The 19,551-nt window shown below is 44.5% G+C and overlaps 1 protein-coding gene across 2 annotated transcripts in view; it reads left to right on the forward strand.

Annotated features, from left to right (window-relative positions):
* LOC106580620 (succinyl-CoA:3-ketoacid coenzyme A transferase 1, mitochondrial) overlaps positions 1-19,551 on the forward strand; it is a 184,758-nt gene that overhangs the window by 6,210 nt on the left and 158,997 nt on the right. For both annotated transcript variants that reach the window (XM_014161871.3, XM_082966422.1), the window contains exons 3-7: positions 324-414; positions 6,033-6,168; positions 6,314-6,463; positions 9,211-9,317; positions 12,261-12,321. In XM_014161871.3, the coding sequence (XP_014017346.1) occupies positions 324-414; positions 6,033-6,168; positions 6,314-6,463; positions 9,211-9,317; positions 12,261-12,321 (545 nt within the window). The remainder of the gene's footprint in view (positions 1-323; positions 415-6,032; positions 6,169-6,313; positions 6,464-9,210; positions 9,318-12,260; positions 12,322-19,551) is intronic.

Consider the following 19,551-nt stretch of genomic DNA (forward strand, 5'->3'; position numbering starts at 1 on the left):
TGTAAAAACTGTTTCTCAGCAGGAGAAATGTTCATTCACACATTGCCTTGTTTGCTGTTCATAGATAATTGACCATGCTCTCAATTTTAGCTGCTCTGTCTGAATCATTCTGTGTCACTGCCCCCAACACACACACATACACACACATACAGAGACACACTGGGCTGCTACGACAGATTCCATAGGTCATAATAATAGAATTGGGCTTGTGTTTGTTTCCACTGTGTGTAAGGAAGGCCTAACTACAAAGGGTCACTCTGTCTTTCCAAGGAAAATAAGTCATTAATATAAATGACTGTAAGCATTGATGTTTCTCTCTCCAGGGTTTGGTTTGTGTGGCATTCCAGAGAACCTTATCAACAGTTTATTAAAGACTGGCGTGAAGAGCCTTACAGCCGTCAGCAACAATGCTGGGTAAGTGCGTGCGTGCGTGCGTGCGTGTGTGTGTGTGTGTGTGTGTCTGTCTGTCTGTCTCTGTGTGTGTGTGTGTGTGTGTGTGTGATTGCACATGCAGGTGCCTGTGTGTAACCCAAAACCATGGATTGATTTTTCCATCTCGACCCTCGTTTACTGCTGTTAAGAAAATGCCTGTGTTTCCTAATGCTAGTTAGAATCTGTTTTAAATTACTTGCCTCCAACCATGATAGTATCAAACATTTTAAACTGTTTCTCGTAAAGAAGATGCCCTGCGTGGGATCATGGGGGATGCCCTGCGTAGGATCAGGGGGGGTAGAATGAGGTTACCCCAGGAAACTGATCTAAAGTCCGTTTTATGCTTTACCCCCCCAATGGTTAACCCCCTAGAATTGATTTCCGTGGCATTGGATGGGTCTCAATCCACCGCATCCTTCCGCATCTGCGGTGAAAGGTGGCAGAGCCACAGTGGTGTTCGTCAGACCATGAGACAAATCCCGAAAATCGGTCTTCTCACGAAAACGTCTGTAGCGTCTGATCGGTTTGGCCTACAAAATATTATTTTCCGTTTTGTTCTACGACTTCCAAAAGCGTCACGGGACTCGTCTGAAGTCGGTACTGCAGATCTGCCAACTTCTGTCTGTAGCGTCCGAACAGTTTGGGCTACACACTAATATGACCCTTCTATGGAAAGGTGAGTCTCTCTCGAACATGTACATGTTGCTCTAAGACGAACACAAGCCACACAAGACTTGTCTGAACATACCCCTGTACAAGTAAAAAATAATAATAATGGAAGTATGTATGAAAGTAGTTTAGTGCTAAAATATAGGTGTAAAAAGGTGTACAACAAGGTGTCCTGGTCTTCCTCTCAGATATAGGACAGACACTTCACAAACACTTCCTTTTACAATGTTTTTTTGACCATCTGTTGTGCCATTTAGTGAATGTGTTATTCAATACGTTTCTATGTGCTAATAGCAGTAAAGCCAAATTCAATGTTTCATCAAATCATTTTTAAATATTTTTTTTATACCTTAAGGTGTCTTAAAATAAAAAATCAAATAGCTAAATGATCATCTTAAAATAATTCCGAATGTTAACTTCATATTCATCCTGTCTTGCACCACCCCAACGTCAACATACAGTATGTGAAAATTGTGTGTTTCAATGTTTTGTATTAAAAAAGAGGAGGAAGATATGCGTTTCCAATGTTATCATCGATAGCTGGACTCATAGGGTTACGGGAACTGCACCAGTGACCAGTGGGAGAGACTGACCGCTGTGCTAACTGGTTGGCTAGTTCACCCAAAGCTATCAGTAAGGATGAACTAATCCTGCTAGACGTGTGGTAAACTGTAGGACCAACGCTCTAAGGATGGTGCACAGACCGCAACAGAGTGTCTGTCTTCAGAAAGCAGAGAAATGTCAAAGCAACCTGTTACAGTACATAATTAATGTTAGCCCTATGAAAAAAAAACTGCACATGTAGGCCTAATGTCAATGTTTCAGGAATTTGTCCAGTGAATCTTGTTAACCCTGGGACTGGCAACCTGTAATGTAAAGTTGTGGGACATTGAATCTAATAATAGTGGTATTCAGTGTGTTAGTTTATAAAGAGATTAATTTAGCACATCTCAGACATGCCACAGGAGCTGGATAAAATAATATAATAACAAAAAGAAAGTGAATGTCCAAGAAACAATATTGAAAACTAAAAGAAAGTGAACTCCCTGTGTATCCTTTGGCCGTAAAGTGATTTAATTTGGTTTGTTTGAGGCCGTTGTCTGATTTCATTGGCTTGTATTTGGTATAATTTCCTGGTCATACTTGGCTGTCAGGTTTAATTTTAGAGTGCAGACATCCACTGACCGTTCCCCTGCAGCTCTTTCTTTGCATCTATCCATCTATGCCTAATCTCTTTGACAGAAACCTGAAGAACCAGTCATTTCAGAGTTAAAATCCTTGGGATTTTTACATTTGTTTTTTAGGGTCAGGGTACAGGCCTATTCTCCACCCAGATTAGACATTTGACATTTCTACTAGTCAGACAATTGTCCGGAATCTGAGAGGGAATGGTTTTTAGGCAATAGACATAACTCTGGAAAGTGTCATTATCTTTTCAGTTATCTCAACACTGAAAATGTAGGAGAAGCAAGAGAAATGATAGAACCATGAGAACAGCTGCTTTTCTTTGAACCCTGTGGAGTCTCTCTCTCCCTCTGTTGCTCTTGCTCTCTCTGTTTTTCTATCTCTCTGTGTCTCACTCTCTCTCCCTCCCTCTCCTTCTCTCCCTCTCAGATACAGTGGGTCCTTTATGAAGGGTGTTATATCAGACGGGAACCTCACGGGTGCACTCGGGGGACCCACTGAGCTTTCATAGGAGGACACTTTACCCACTGGAGGGAACTTTGTTTTAGTCTCACTCCATAACCTTCTGATGGAGTTACTGTACAACAGACACATCACACTGTTAATGACATAAGATGTTGTAAGCACTAAACATTAATGCCAGCACTGTTCAAACAGTGGGGTTTATTTTGTAGGAAAGGTTTGAGTTTTTCCCAGGTGTTGAAGAAAGAGCAGTCAGAACCATCTCCCCTTGATTGAAAACACTGTCCATTTTGACCTAATTTCTTCAGCTAGAATGGAGTGAACTGCTTGTGAACTGCTTGTGAACTGCTTGTGAAATACTCAGTACTGCATGAAATACAGTAGTCTAAACATCTGCACACCAAGTTCTTAACAACTGTGTTTAGTTTGTTGAGCTCTCAGTCAACAGACTTGTATTGGAGATACAGAAAATGTAAGATTGCATAGACCATTGTGCATGGGGGTTATCATTTCTCCAATATAAATTATTCTTGAAAATTGCTCCTGCACATTTAGAGATAATGATTCATTTGGAAGTGTGTGCTGTGGGCTGCACATTCAATCTCCCCTGTTTCAGAAACAGGAGTACACCTGTTCTGCACAGTTTGATATGGAAATTATAATAAGATAAGAGCAGAAAGCTCTCTTTCTCAATGACATGCAGTATACTGCTGACTTGTCTATGTTAGCTGAACTAAAGTGGACATGATTGTCCAGTATCTCCTAGTGAAGCTGACTGGCCGTGTGTGTATCACAGGACTTGATAACTGTGTTGTTGGTGTTCTGAGCATTCTTGCCCTAGATGGTGTGTGGAAGCTGACCTAGAAGTTGTGTGAAGGACAAAGCCTGTTCTTTCCCGTCCCAAACCTTCCCCAACATTAGCAACGTGACTGGGAGATCTTTTACTCGCACCAACTATTTTATTCTACTAGATTGGATCGAAAGAATAAAGAGATGTGATTAGTAGACTATGATTTTGCCCAAGTTTTCACATTCATTACGAATATATCTTAATTATCCCTAAATTAAGTATTTAGTGTAGTCTGAGTTTCATGAAGCCAATATATGCACTTCTGTCTTGCACTTGTTAATTGTCTTTAGTGAACTGCTTATATGGGTAGAAAAACAGTTGAGATTCGACCAGCTATAGTTTTACCACTCTGGCACAAGAAAGGCAGGTGACGCATTGCTTCCTGGAGTTAAACATCATTGTTTTATTTACCCAAGATCACTTCCATTAGTTAATGACTGACACTCAGAGGCTATTGTGGCAGCCCCAGCCTTTCTTCGTCTTGGCAGTTGGGTAGTTTCTATACCCTCTTGAGGCAGCCTTGTAAACCATTGTGACTGCTTTCTTCACAGCAGTAGCTCGCGCCAGTCTTTCAACTCCCAAAGGTCATTGAAGTGGGAAAAATGTAACTATCTGAAGTAGTCCAACAACCAAACCACTTATGATGGGTCCTGTTTCGTTATATCTTAGAATGGAAGAAGCAATCCTAGTATAAACTTAAGTGACCTTGTTATGCCTTGCCTGCAGAAGTCAAGCTGTTTCTGTGTGTCTCTGTATCTGTGTATGGTTGTGGCTTGGCTGCCTGTCAGGAAGAGGTCTGGTGCTGCTCCTCCTCCTCTTCCTGTGACCTTAAGTAACCATTTTGGAGTAATGTGAGCCCTGTACAACACATAATGGAGTAAAGGAAGGGATAAATAGAGGAGGAAGGAGAGAGTTGAAGAAAGATGAGAAGGGAATCAACTCTGCAGTGGGAGGGAGAGAGGGAATGCATACTGTAGGTTCATTGTATGCATTCCCTCTCCATTGCTCTGCTTTTTCACTTTGCAGAACGATTGATAACTGAAATCTAATTTCAGGCTGTTTTACTAGATCGTTGCACTTGGTTAACATTCCCAGTAGCTTAGTCACTGAGCTGGAAACAACACCTTCACAGTAGCTTGTTCACTGAGCCGGAAACAACACTGTCACAGTAGCTTGTTCACTGAGCCGGAAACAACACCGTCACAGTAGCTTGTTCACTGAGCCGGAAACAACACCATCACAGTAGCTTGTTCACTGAGCCGGAAACAACACCGTCACAGTAGCTTAGTCACTGAGCCGGAAACAACACCGTCACAGTAGCTTAGTCACTGAGCCGGAAACAACACCGTCACAGTAGCTTAGTCACTGAGCCGGAAACAACACCGTCACAGTAGCTTAGTCACTGAGCCGGAAACAACACCGTCACAGTAGCTTAGTCACTGAGCCGGAAACAACACCGTCACAGTAGCTTAGTCACTGAGCCGGACACATCCACACCACAGTAGCTTATCCACTGAGATGTAAACACCACCACCGCAGTAGCTTATTCACTGAGCCAGAAACAACACCACCACAGTAGCTTAGTCACTGAGCCGGAAACAAAACCACAACTGTAGCTTATTCACTGAGCCGGACACATCCACACCACAGTAGCTTATTCACTGAGCCGGACACATCCACACCACAGGAGCTTATTCACTGAGCCGGACACATCCACACCACAGTAGCTTATTCACTGAGCCAGAAACAACACCACCACTGTAGCTTAGTCACTGAGCCGGAAACAACACCACCACTGTAGCTTAGTCACTGAGCCGGACACATCCACACCACAGTAGCTTATTCACTGAGCCGGAAACAACACCACCACAGTAGCTTATTCACTGAGGTGTAAACAACACCGTCACAGTAGCTTAGTCATTGAGGTGTAAACAACACCGTCACCGTAGCTTATTCACTGAGCCGGACACATCCACACCACAGTAGCTTATTCACTGAGCCGGACACATCCACACCACAGTAGCTTATTCACTGAGCCGGACACATCCACACCACAGTAGCTTATTCACTGAGCCGGAAACAACACCACCACAGTAGCTTAGTCACTGAGCCGGAAACAACACCACCACAGTAGCTTATTCACTGAGCCGGAAACAACACCACCACAGTAGCTTATTCACTGAGCCGGACACATCCACACCACAGTAGCTTATTCACTGAGCCGGAAACAACACCACCACAGTAGCTTAGTCACTGAGCCGGAAACAACACCACCACAGTAGCTTAGTCACTGAGCCGGAAACAACACCACCACAGTAGCTTGACCATGAATAATACAACAAACTTTTTTATTTTTTTTAAGGTTCTGCAATACTGTGTGTGTGTGTGTGTGCGTAGTAACCTGTGTGTAGTAACCTGTCTTATCTCCCTGCAGGGTGGATAACTTTGGGCTTGGTCTGCTCCTACAGACCAAACAGATCAAGAGGATGATCTCCTCCTATGTGGGAGAGAACGTCGAGTTTGAGAGGCAGTACCTGTCTGGGGAGCTGGAGGTGGAGCTAACACCACAGGTAACACGCACGCGAACACACTAAATTGCTTTACTGGTTTGCCCATTCTACTTATTGGGAGTGAGATGCGTTAGTGGTGGAGGTTTTGAATGTCCAGGTTCAGTGATTTTGAGTAATGAAGCCATTGATGACCTCTGTCCTCCAGGGTACCCTAGCAGAGAGGATCAGAGCAGGGGGTGCGGGTGTTCCTGCCTTCTTCACGGCTACAGGCTACGGTACCCTCATCCAGGAGGGCGGCTCCCCCATCAAATACAACAAAGATGGAACTATCGCCATTGCCAGCGAACAGAGAGAGGTCAGACCCCAGCGTCTTCCACCATGTTGTTTCTAGCACCACATTTGTATTTATTAGGCATCCCCATTTAGTTCCTGCCAAGGCAACAGCTACTCTTCCTGGGATCCAGCAAAATTAAGGCAGTTATACATTTTTTTAAAACATTGCAATACGTTCTCAATAGATTTCACAACATATTAAGTGTGTACCCTCAGGCCCCTACTCTACTACCACATATCCACAACACAAAATCCATGTGTACGTGTGTGTATAGTGCGTATGTTATTGTGCGTTTGTATGCATGTCTGTGCCCATGTTTGTGTTGCTTCACAGTCCCCGCTGTTCCATAAGGTGTATTTTTATTCGTTTTTCAATCAAATTTTACTGCTGGCATGAGTTACTTAATGTGGAATAGAGTTCCATGTAGTCATGGCTTTATTTAGCACTGTGCGCCTCCCATAGTCTGTTCTGGACTTGGGGACTGTGAAGAGACCTCTGGTGGCATGTCTTGTGGGGTATGCATGGGTGTCTGACTACACGACTGAACAATAGTCCAGGTTCAGCTCTTTGTTAAGTGTTAGTCATTACAGTCGCTATAGTAGTGACGTGTATAGTGTTGAGTCATTCGAATACATAGACATGCTGGCTTTACTCAAAGCCAGTGGCATGTCATTAGTAAAGATTGAAAAAGTTTTGGGTCTAGACAGCTGCCCTGGGGAATTCCTGATTCTACCTGGATTATGTTGAAGATGCTTCCATTAAAGAAAGCGATCTGTGTTCTGTTAGACAGGTAACTCTTTATCCACAATATAGCAGCTGGTGTAAATCCATAACACACAGGTTTTTTCGTCTAACAAAACAGCCCACAATCTTTTTATCATCAATTTCTCTCAGCCAATCATCAGTCATTTGTGTACATGCTGTGCTTGTTGAATGTCATTCCGTATAAGCGTGCTGAAAGTCTTGTCAATTTGTTTACTGTAAAATAGCATTGTATCTGGTCAAACACACTTTTTTCCAAAAGTTTACAAAGGGTTGGTAACAGGCTGATTGGTCGGCCATTTGAGCCAGTAAAGGGGGGCCTTACTATCCTTGGATAGGGAAGAAACTTTTGCTTCCCTCCAGGCCTGAGGGCACACGCTTTCTAGTAGGATTAAATTGAATATATGGCAAATAGAAGTGTCAATATCATCTGCTATTATCCTCAGTAATTTTCCATCCAAGTTGTCAGACCCCGGGGGCTTGTCAGTTGGTAATAGACAACCATTTTTTCACCTCTTCCACACTAACTTTACAGAATTCAAAATTACAATGCTTGTCTTTCATAATTTGGTCAGATATTCTTGGATGGGTTTTGTCATGCCTGCATTTGCTAATTTTACCAATGAAAAAAATCATTAAAGTAGTTAGCAATATCAGTGGGTTTTGTGATGAAAAAGCCATCTGATTCAATGAATGATGGAGCAGATTTGGCCTTTTTGCCCAAAATTTCATTTAAGGTGCTCCAAAGCTTTTTGCTATCATTCTTTATGTAATGTATCTTTATTTCATAGTGTAGTTTCTTTTTATTTAGTTTAGTCACATGATTTCTTAATTTGCAGTACGTTTGCCAATCAGTTGTGCAGCCAGACTTATTTGCCATTTATTTACCTCATCCTTCTCAACCATACAATTTTTCAATTCCTTATCAATCCATGGGGATTTAAGTTTTTACAGTCATTTTCCTAATGGGCTCATGATTATTAGTAACTGGGATAAGCAATTTCATAAATGTGTCAAGTGCAGCGCAGCGTCTGGTGGCACCTCATTACACACCACAGACCAACAAATATTCTTTACATCAACAACATAGGAATCACTACAAAACGTCTTGTATGACCTCTTATATACTATATTAGGCCCAGCCTTTGGAACTTTGGTTTTCCGAGATATGGCTACTATATTGTGATCACTACATCCGATGGATTTGTATACTGCTTTCAAACTAATTTCTGCAGCATTAGGGAAGATGTGATCAATACATGTTGATTATTTCATTTCTGTGCTGTTTGTAACTACCCTGGTAGGTTGGTTGTTAACCTGAACCAGTTACACTAGTTACAGTTTGAAGCTTTCTCTTGAGTGGGCAGACTGATGAAAGCCAGTCAATATTTAAATCACCCAGAAAATATACCTCTTTATTGATATCACATACATTATCAAGCATTTCACACATGTTATCCAAATACTGACTGTTTGCACTTGGTGGACAATAGCAGCTTCCCACCAGAATGGACTTTAGGTGAGGCAGATGAACCTGTAGCCATTTTACTTCAACAGTATTTAACATGAGATCATCTCTAAGCTTTACAGGAATGTGGTGCTGAATATAAACAGCCACACCTCCACCTTTGGCTTTTCTCTAGGTCTTATAACCATGTATTGCTACCACTGTATCATCAATGGTATTATCTAAGTGAGTTTCAGAGATTGTCAGAATATGAATGTCATCTATTAATAGCAAATTATTGATTTAATGAACCTTGTTTCTTAAGCTACACATGTTAACGTGGGCTATTTTTAACACTTCTCTGGGATTGTTGATTCTTGACATTCACCACCGTGTGACACAAAGACACATCTCCATCTCTGACTGCTATTATTAACACACAATCTAGCCATACTGAAATACCACACCGTTAGCTATATAACCACACCCAACATGCTGTCATATCCAGCTGTCTTCTGGTGCTGTCTCTTGAATGGCTTGCTATGTCATTGTTCGGCAGGTGCGGGAGTTTAATGGCAGGCATTACATCATGGAGAAGGCCATCACTGGAGACTTTGCTCTGGTCAAGGCCTGGAAGGCTGACAAGGCCGGGAACATCGTCTTCAGGTAGATACCATTACATTCACCTGTGTCTGTCAATCATTCGTTTTGGGTCTAAAAATGACCTGATATCAGGGCAACTTACTCCATCCTACTCCTTGAATCCCTGCACAAAGCATAGGGTACCATTTATTATGACGCTTATGTACCCCTTAGAAAATCTGCTGTCACTAAGACTGTAATGCTGCTGAAGAGACAGGGTGCATCATTACGGCTTAACAGCCATGATAATAGTATTGTGGGAATAAACATTTAACACACGTTTACCCAAGCCACTGAGATTTATACCACTGCTTTCGCCAGGTCAGGTTTAACCCTTCCTAATCACTTTGTGATGTTACCACAATAAGCAGCAGTCAGGGCCTGCTGGTCGCTTGGCTCTGTGCCATATTGGTTGATGGTAGGAGATACAAGCCTTTTAAGCTCAGTGACTGAATTAAGATATTGACAATAGACAGCTTAAAGAGATTGAACATTCTCCAGAAATTAAAAAATACATCAGAATTAGGTCTGACTGAAATTGCTTTTTTTCTTAGTTGGCTTGTCTGTCAGGATGTGAGAAGAACATTCACTCTGTCCACATGAAAACGGACCCATATTGTTGTTTGTTTGTTTTGTTTACAACCTTGCATTCAAACCTGTGAATGAATACACTCCTGTACACTGAAAATGTCCTAGTAAATGCAATTCAATTTGTCACCACAGGGGCACAGTATTTGCTTTCCAACTAACAATCCCCTTTGACTTCACAGGCAAAGACTGGCAGTGTTGAAACAATGGTTGCTTATTTGTTAAAGAGAACATTGCATGATTGCTCTATGTTAATGGTGTCGCTGTTGTATTGCTTGCTTGTAAGTAAGCATTTCACTGTAAGGTTTACACCTGTTGTATTCACCGCATGTGACAAATGCAATTTTATTTGAGATGAATGATTGTGTTAGATTCTAATTAGCAGAAAAAGAACTCGACGGACACTATGAGAGCTCAAACCAAGTTTATTCATCCCAGAGGGTCGAACAGCTGAACCGACCAAAACACATTTCCAATAGTGGTGGTATATGTACCCCAATTTGGGTTGGAATCTCCTCCTTCTCTCCATGCACTACATCTCTGTCGCCAAGCAGGAAATTAAGTGACGCGGGCAATTAACCATTCCTTCTCCCTTAACGTGACCGACCTGACCTCGACCCCCTTCATCACTAATCCACGGCTCTCTCCCCTTATCAATGCCTGCCACGTGATCGTTTTCCCTACACTCAGTACATTCCAAGCTTAATTGAACCCACCATTTATCTTCCTCCTACCCTCTAAACCATCGCACTCAATATTTCAGTAGGATACCTGATAATTAACCCTATTTCACGTTTTAGAAGTCAGAACCCAGAATCCATCAATTGTGAGCGAGTGTTGGGACGATACCTGATTTTTGACTTCTACTGATACCAGGTTTAGTATCATGATACCGAAACGATACTCAGTACCAAAACGATAGTCGATACTGAAATGATACCACAGGAACAAAAAAATGCGTATTAGCTAAAGTCACAGAATAACCATTGGGCTTTATTTTTTTAAACATAAAGTTGTTAACTGGTAGAACAAGTAAAATATATTCTATATTCAATTTCATGTAAAAATCAAACACCATATTAAATAGCAGAAGAATACCTAAAATGTTCCTTATGCAAAACCATATCAGAGACTGAGCAGACAAAACTGTTTTTAAAATGTAATTTGATACATATCGGGGTTCATTTGCTCATCTATGGTCATAATATTGGGTCAAATGGCATTCATTAGACCTAGGATTCATTACAGGTAAATCATTTTAATGTAATAAATGAATAGTTTAGTTCCGAAACGACATACAAACACTTTGAAGCTCCTTTCTGAAGCTTCTACACTGAGTGTACAAAACATTATGAACACCTTCCTTATATTGAGCTGCACACCCACTTGTTCCCTCAGAACAGCCTCAATTCGACAGGGCATGGACTCTACAAGGTGTCAAAAGCATTCCACAGGGATACAAAAGCATTCTGTTTCCCACAGTTGTGTCAACTTGGCTGGAGGTCCTTTGGGTGGTGGACCATTCTTGATACACACAGGAAACTGTTGAGTTTGTAAAACCCAGCAGCGTTGCACCTACTACTATATCCCGTTCAAAGGCACTTACATTTTTTTGTCTTGCCCATTCACCCTCTAAATGGCACACATACATACACAATCCAGGTCTCAATTGTCTCAAGGCTTAAACATCCTTATTTAACCTGTCTCCTCCTCTTCATCTACACTGGCTGAAGTGGATTTAACAAGTGACATCAATAAGGGATCATAGCTTTCACCTGGATTCACCTGGTCAGTCTGTCATGGAAAGAGCAGGTGTTCATAATGTTTTGTACACTCAGTGTATGTTCGTCATTGTCACCATTTTTTCATTTTTCAAATTTAGTAGAATAATGACAATGTTACAATGCAAATGTCATAAAATAGCTTCTTTGTGCTATTTTGGAACTAAGCCTCCCTTGCACTGCACTATTTTGAATCACATTTTGCTTAATTGTTTTTTTTGGGCTGGTCCTCGTCTGCTCTGTAATCAAAGTATTCCCATTGTTTGCTTCTACAGCCAGTTTTGTCAACAAGTTGCTGGCATGGAGGTATGATGTTTCCGCTTGCTTCTCAAAAGTGGCTTGCGGTGTCAGCTGCAAGCGCTAGTAATCTGGCTAGTTTATTACTGCCTCCTTGAGGAGATTCAGACAAATTACTAGACAGACTCCATCCTCTAAATCCTTATATGACGTGACACATTTGACAGAAGTACCGAAAGTATCAAAAATTATTGTGCTGAAAAGTTTTTCATGTTCTAGTATTGATAAAGTACAGAAGTTTTGTATACCGTGCAACACTATTGTGAGCTAAGGTCATCTCTCTGTGTGTATGTGTGTCTAGGAAAACAGCTAGGAACTTCAACCAGCCCATGTGCAAGGCAGCTAAAGTCACCATCGTAGAGGTATGTGCAATGTCCCTGCACTCCAGCCCCCTTTCCCCTCCCCTGTCTATGGTACTGCTGTGCTGTCTTAACAGCACAGAGGGAGAGCTATTGTTGTTGCTGTTAATAGTAATACCATTTCTACTACTACTACTACTACTACTGCTACTACTACTACTACTACTACTACTACTACTATTATTATTGATGTCTTATTGCTGTTAGTCCTGCTACTGTTGTTATAAGTGTACTTTGACAATGTAAGTAATTTCTGGCCATGTCAATAAAGTCTGCTGAATTGAATAGAGAGAAAGATTTGTGATAGACAATGAGAAACCAGTAATATGACTACAGCCTTATTTGGATGGCCTGATTTGAAAGTCTAGATGATCCAAGTTGGCTCAGTCTGCTGGTATTATATCCACTGTTGGGGGTCACAATGTTATGTGGTCCACTCCAGTGATTACCACATGGTGGCTCTCAGCCAGTTCTTCTGGGGTCGTGGCTTAAGACTGGGTTGTCCTTACAAACATTGCTGGTCACAAGACAATTATTTTAAAAAACATACTTTTTGTAAAAATAAAAAAAGTAATGTATTTATTTTGTAAATGTTTAAATTGAACCTTTATTTAACTAGGCAAGTCAGTTACAACCTGGAATCGAACCAGGGACTGTAGTGATGCCTCTTGCACTGAGATGCAATGCCTTAGACTGCTGCGCCACTCGAGAGACCTTGGGGGGGGGGGGGACACTGTGCAAAAGCGTTTGGGTACTGTTTCTGTTGTCTGGCCTCTCTCTCCATCAGCGTGATACAGACTGGGTTTGGGCTTTGTGTGGTGACACCATTCTGTATACTTCTGGCCCTTCTTTGGACACTGTGTTAACTACCCTCCAGACGAGCTTCAATGCCATACAACTCTCCTTCCGTGGCCTCCAACTGCTCTTAAATACAAGTAAAACTAAATGCATGCTCTTCAACCGATCGCTGCCTGCACCTGCCCGCCCGTCCAGCATCACTACTCTGGACGGTTCTGACTTAGAATATGTGGACAACTACAAATACCTAGGTGTCTGGTTAGACTGTAAACTCTCCTTCCAGACTCACATCAAACATCTCCAATCCAAAGTTAAATCTAGAATTGGTGTCCTATTTCGCAACAAAACATCTTTCACTGATGCTGCCAAACATACCCTCGTAAAACTGACCATCCTACCGATCCTCGACTTCGGCGACGTCATTTACAAAATAGCCTCCAATACCCTACTCATAGTGCCATCTGTTTTGTCACCAAAGCCCGATATACTACCCACCACTGCAACCTGTACGCTCTTGTTGGCTGGCCCTCGCTTCATACTCGTCGCCAAACCCACTGGCTCCAGGTCATCTACAAGACCCTGCTAGGGAAAGTTCCCCCTTATCTCAGCTCGCTGGTCACCGTAGCAGCACCCACCTGTAGCACGCTCTCCAGCAGGTATATCTCTCTGGTCACCCCCAAAGCCAATTCCTCCTTCGGCTGCCTCTCCTTCCAGTTCTCTGCTGCCAATGATTGGAACGAACTACAAAAATCTCTAAAACTGGAAACACTTACAGTGGGGGGAAAAAAGTATTTGATCCCCTGCTGATTTTGTACGTTTGCCCACTAACAAAGAAGGATCCGTCTATAATTTTAATGGGAGGTTTATTTGAACAGTGAGAGACAGAATAACAACAAAAATATCCAGAAAAACGCATGTCAAAAATGTTATAAATTGATTTGCATTTTAATGAGGGAAAAAAGTATTTGACCCCCTCTCAATCAGAAAGATTTCTGGCTCCTAGGTGTCTTTTATACAGGTAACGAGCTGAGATTAGGAGCACACTCTTAAAGGGAGTGCTCCTAACCGCAGCTTGTTACCTGTAAAAAAGACACCTGTCCACAGAAGCAATCAATCAATCAGATTCCAAACTCTCCACCATGGCCAAGACCAAAGAGCTCTCCAAGGATGTCAGGGACAAGATTGTAGACCTACACAAGGCTGGAATGGGCTACAAGACCATCGCCAAGCAGCTTGGTGAGAAGGTGACAACATTTGGTGCGATTATTCACAAATGGAAGAAACACAAAAGAACTGTCAATATCCCTTGGCCTGGGGCTCCATGCAAGATCTCACCTCGTGGAGTTGCAATGATCATGAGAAGGGTGAGGAATCAGCCCAGAATTTTCGGGAGGATCTTGTCAATGATCACAAGGCAGCTGGGACCATAGTCACCAAGAAAACAATTGGAAACACACTACGCTGTGAAGGACTGAAATCCTGCAGCGCCCGCAAGGTCCCCCTGCTCAAGAATACATATACATGCCCGTCTGAAGTTTGACAATGAACATCTGAATGATTCAGAGGACAACTGGGTGAAAGTGTTGTGGTCAGATGAGACCAAAATGGAGCTCTTTGGCATCAACTCAACTCGCCGTGTTTGGAGGAGGAGGAATGCTGCCTATGACCCCAAGAACACCATCTCCACCGTCAAACATGGAGGTGGAAACATTATGCTTTGGGGGTGTTTTTCTGCTAAGGGGACAGGACAACTTCACCGCTTCAAAGCGACGATGGACGGGGCCATGTGCCGTCAAATCTTGGGTGAGAACCTCCTTCCCTCAGCCAGGGCATTGAAAATGGGTCATGGATGGGTATTCCAGCATGACAATGACCCAAAACACATGGCCAAGGCAACAAAGGAGTGGCTCAAGAAGAAGCACATTAAGGTTCTGGAGTGGCCTAGCCAGTCTCCAGACCTGAATCCCATAGAAAATCTGTGGAGGGAGCTGAAGGTTCGAGTTGCCAAACATCAGCCTCGAAACCTTAATGACTTGGAGAAGATCTGGAGTGGGACAAAATCCCTCCTGAGATGTGTGCAAACCTGGTGGCCAACTACAAGAAACGTCTGACCTCTGTGATTGCCAACAAGGGTTTTGCCACCAAGTACTAAGTCATGTTTTGCAGAGGGGTCAAATACTTATTTCCCTCATTAAAATGCAAATCATTTTATAAAATGTTTGACATGCGTTTTTCTGGATTTTTTTGTTGTTCTGTCTCTCACTGTTCAAATAAACCTACCATTAAAATTATAGACTGATCATTTCTTTGTAAGTGGGCAAACATACAAAATCAGCAGGGGATCAACTTTTTCCCCCCACTGTATCTCCCTCACTAGCTTTAAGCACCAGCTGTCAGAGCAGCTCACAGATTACTGCACCTGTACATAGCCCATCTATAATTTAGCCCAAACAAATACCTCTTCCCCTACTGTATTTATTTATTTTGCTCCTTTGCACCCTATTATTTATATTTCTACTTTGCACTTTCTTCCACTGCAAATCTACCATTCCAGAGGTTTTACTTGCTATATTGTATTTACTTCGCCACCATGGCCTTTTTTGCCTTTACCTCATTTGCTCACCTTGTATATAGACTTATTTTTCTTATTTTATATTATTGACTGTATGTTTGTTTTACTCCATGTGAAACTCTGTGTTGTTGTATGTGTAAAACTGCTTTGCTTTATCTTGGCCAGGTCGCAATTGTAAATGAGAACTTGTTCTCAACTTGCCTACCTGGTTAAATAAAGGTGAAATAAAATAAATAAAAATGACTGCTCTCTGGGTCGTTTATGGCAGCATGCCCTGAGCACATTGATCATCCTCCAGCCCCAGACTGGCTATAAATTGGCTGTCACCCCCATCACCAAACTTACGATGGCTGACATGAATCCCCAGAGACTCAGCATTTTAGCCTTTTGAGATATAACCCCCCTTCACCCTCTGCTCTGTGGAGATATAAACCACCACCCCCCCACCCTCTGCTCTGTGGAGATATAAACCACTATCCCCCCCACCCTCTGCTCTGTGGAGATATAAACCACTACCCCCCCACCCTCTGCTCTGTAGAGATATAAACCACTACCCCCCCACCCTCTGCTCTGTGGAGATATAAACCACTACCCCCCCACCCTCTGCTCTGTAGAGATATAAACCACTCCCCCCCACCCTCTGCTCTGTGGAGCTATAAACCACTACCCCCCCACCCTCTGCTCTGTAGAGATATAAACCACCAGCCCCCCACCCTCTGCTCTGTGGAGATATAAACCACCACCCCCCACCCTCTGCTCTGTAGAGATATAAACCACTACCCCCCCACCCTCTGCTCTGTAGAGATATAAACCACCACCCGCCCACCCTCTGCTCTGTGGAGATATAAACCACCACCCCCCCCCCACCCTCTGCTCTGTGGTGATATAAACAACCATCCCCCACCCTCTGCTCTGTGGAGATATAAACAACCACCCCCCACCCTCTGCTCTGTAGAGATATAAACCACTCCCCCCCCACCCTCTGCTCTGTAGAGATATAAACCACTACCCCCCCACCCTCTGTGGAGATATAAACCACTACCCCCCCACCCTCTGCTCTGTGGAGATATAAACCACCACCCCCCACCCTCTGCTCTGTAGAGATATAAACCACCACCCCCCCACCCTCTGCTCTGTGGAGATATAAACCACCACCCCCCACCCTCTGCTCTGTGGAGATATAAACCACCACCCCCCCCCCACCCTCTGCTCTGTAGAGTTATAAACCATTCCCCCCCCACCCTCTGCTCTGTGGAGATATAAACCACTACCCCCCCTCCCTCTGCTCTGTGGAGATCTAAACCACCCCCCCCCCACCCTCTGCTCTGTGGAGATATAAACCACCCCCCCCCCCCACCCTCTGCTCTGTGGAGATATAAACCACTACCCCCCCACCCTCTGCTCTGTAGAGATATAAACCACTACCCCCCCACCCTCTGCTCTGTAGAGATATAAACCACCACCCCCCCCACCCTCTGATATGTAGAAATATAAACCACTACCCCCCCACCCTCTGCTCTGTGGAGATATAAACCACTACCCCCCCCCCCCCCCCCACCCTCAGTGGAGATATAAACCACTACCCCCCCACCCTCTGTGGAGATATAAACCACTACCCCCCCACCCTCTGCTCTGTGGAGATATAAACCACCACCCCCCACCCTCTGCTCTGTAGAGATATAAACCACCACCCCCCACCCTATGCTCTGTGGAGATATAAACCACCACCCCCCACCATCTGCTCTGTGGAGATATAAACCACCACCCCCCACCCTCTGCTCTGTGGAGATATAAACCACCACCCCCCCACCCTCTGCTCTGTGGAGATATAAACCACTACCCCCCCACCCTCTGCTCTGTAGAGATATAAAACACTCCCCCACCCACCCTCTGCTCTGTGGAGATATAAACCACTACCCCCCCCACCCTCTGCTCTGTGGAGATATAAACCACTACCCCCCCCCCCCCACCCTCTGTGGAGATATAAACCACTACCCCCCCACCCTCTGTGGAGATATAAACCACTACCCCCCCACCCTCTGCTCTGTGGAGATATAAACCACCACCCCCCACCCTCTGCTCTGTAGAGATATAAACCACCACCCCCCCACCCTCTGCTCTGTGGAGATATAAACCACCACCCCCCACCCTCTGCTCTGTGGAGATATAAACCACCACCCCCCCCCCCCCCACCCTCTGCTCTGTAGAGTTATAAACCATTCCCCCCCCCACCCTCTGCACTGTGGAGATATAAACCACTACCCCCCCTCCCTCTGCTCTGTGGAGATATAAACCACCCCCCCCCCCACCCTCTGCTCTGTGGAGATATAAACCACCCCCCCCCCACCCTCTGCTCTGTGGAGATATAAACCACTACCCCCCCACCCTCTGCTCTGTAGAGATATAAACCACTACCCCCCCACCCTCTGCTCTGTAGAGATATAAACCACCACCCCCCCACCCTCTGATATGTAGAAATATAAACCACTACCCCCCCACCCTCTGCTCTGTGGAGATATAAACCACTACCCCCCCACCCTCTGTGGAGATATAAACCACTACCCCCCCACCCTCTGCTCTGTGGAGATATAAACCACCACCCCCCACCCTCTGCTCTGTAGAGATATAAACCACCACCCCCCACCCTATGCTCTGTGGAGATATAAACCACTACCCCCCCCCCCCCCCACCCTCTGCTCTGTAGAGATATAAACCATTCCCCCCCCACCCTCTGCTCTGTGGAGATATAAACCACTACCCCCTCTCCCTCTGCTCTGTGGAGATATAAACCCCCACCCCCCCACCCTCTGCTCTGTGGAGATATAAACCACTACCCCCCCACCCTCTGCTCTGTAGAGATATAAACCACTACCCCCCCACCCTCTGCTCTGTAGACATATAAACCACCACCCCTCCACCCTCTGCTCTGTGGAGATATAAACCACCCCCCCCCACCCTCTGCTCTGTGGAGATATAAACCACTACCCCCCTACCCTCTACTCTGTAGAGATATAAACCACTACCCCCCCCACCCTCTGCTCTGTAGAGATATAAACCACCACCCCCCCACCCTCTGATATGTAGAAATATAAACCACTACCCCCCCACCCTCTGCTCTGTAGAGATATAAACCACCACCCCCCACCCTCTGCTCTATGGAGATATAAACCACCACCCCCCCACCCTCTGCTCTGTGGAGATATAAACCACCACCCCCCCACCCTCTGCTCTGTAGAGATATAAACCACCACCCCCCCACCCTCTGCTCTGTAGAGATATAAACCACCTCCCCCCCACCCTCTGCTCTGTGGAGATATACACCGCTACCCCCCCACCCTCTGCTCTGTGGAGATATAAACCACTACCCCCCCCCACCCTCTGCTCTGTAGAGATATAAACCACTCCCCCCCCACCCTCTGCTCTGTGGAGATATAAACCACTACCCCCCTCCCTCTGCTCTGTGGAGATATAAACCACTACCCCCCACCCTCTGCTCTGTAGAGATATAAACCACTACCCCCCCACCCTCTGCTCTGTGGAGATATAAACCACCACCCCCTACCCTCTGCTCTGTGGAGATATAAACCACCACCCCCCCACACCCTCTGCTCTGTGGAGATATAAACCACCACCCCCCCACACCCTCTGCTCTGTGGAGATATAAACCACCACCCCCCCCACCCTCTGCTCTGTGGAGATATAAACCACCACCCCCCCACACCCTCTGCTCTGTGGAGATATAAACCACCACCCCCCCACCCTCTGCTCTGTGGAGATATAAACCACTACCCCCCCACCCTCTGCTCTGTAGAGATATAAACCACTCCCCCCCCACCCTCTGCTCTGTGGAGATATAAACCACT

This window comes from Salmo salar, chromosome 20, assembly GCF_965601325.2.
Source record: "Salmo salar chromosome 20, fSalSal1, whole genome shotgun sequence".
In the NCBI taxonomy this organism is placed as follows: Eukaryota; Metazoa; Chordata; class Actinopteri; order Salmoniformes; family Salmonidae; genus Salmo; species Salmo salar.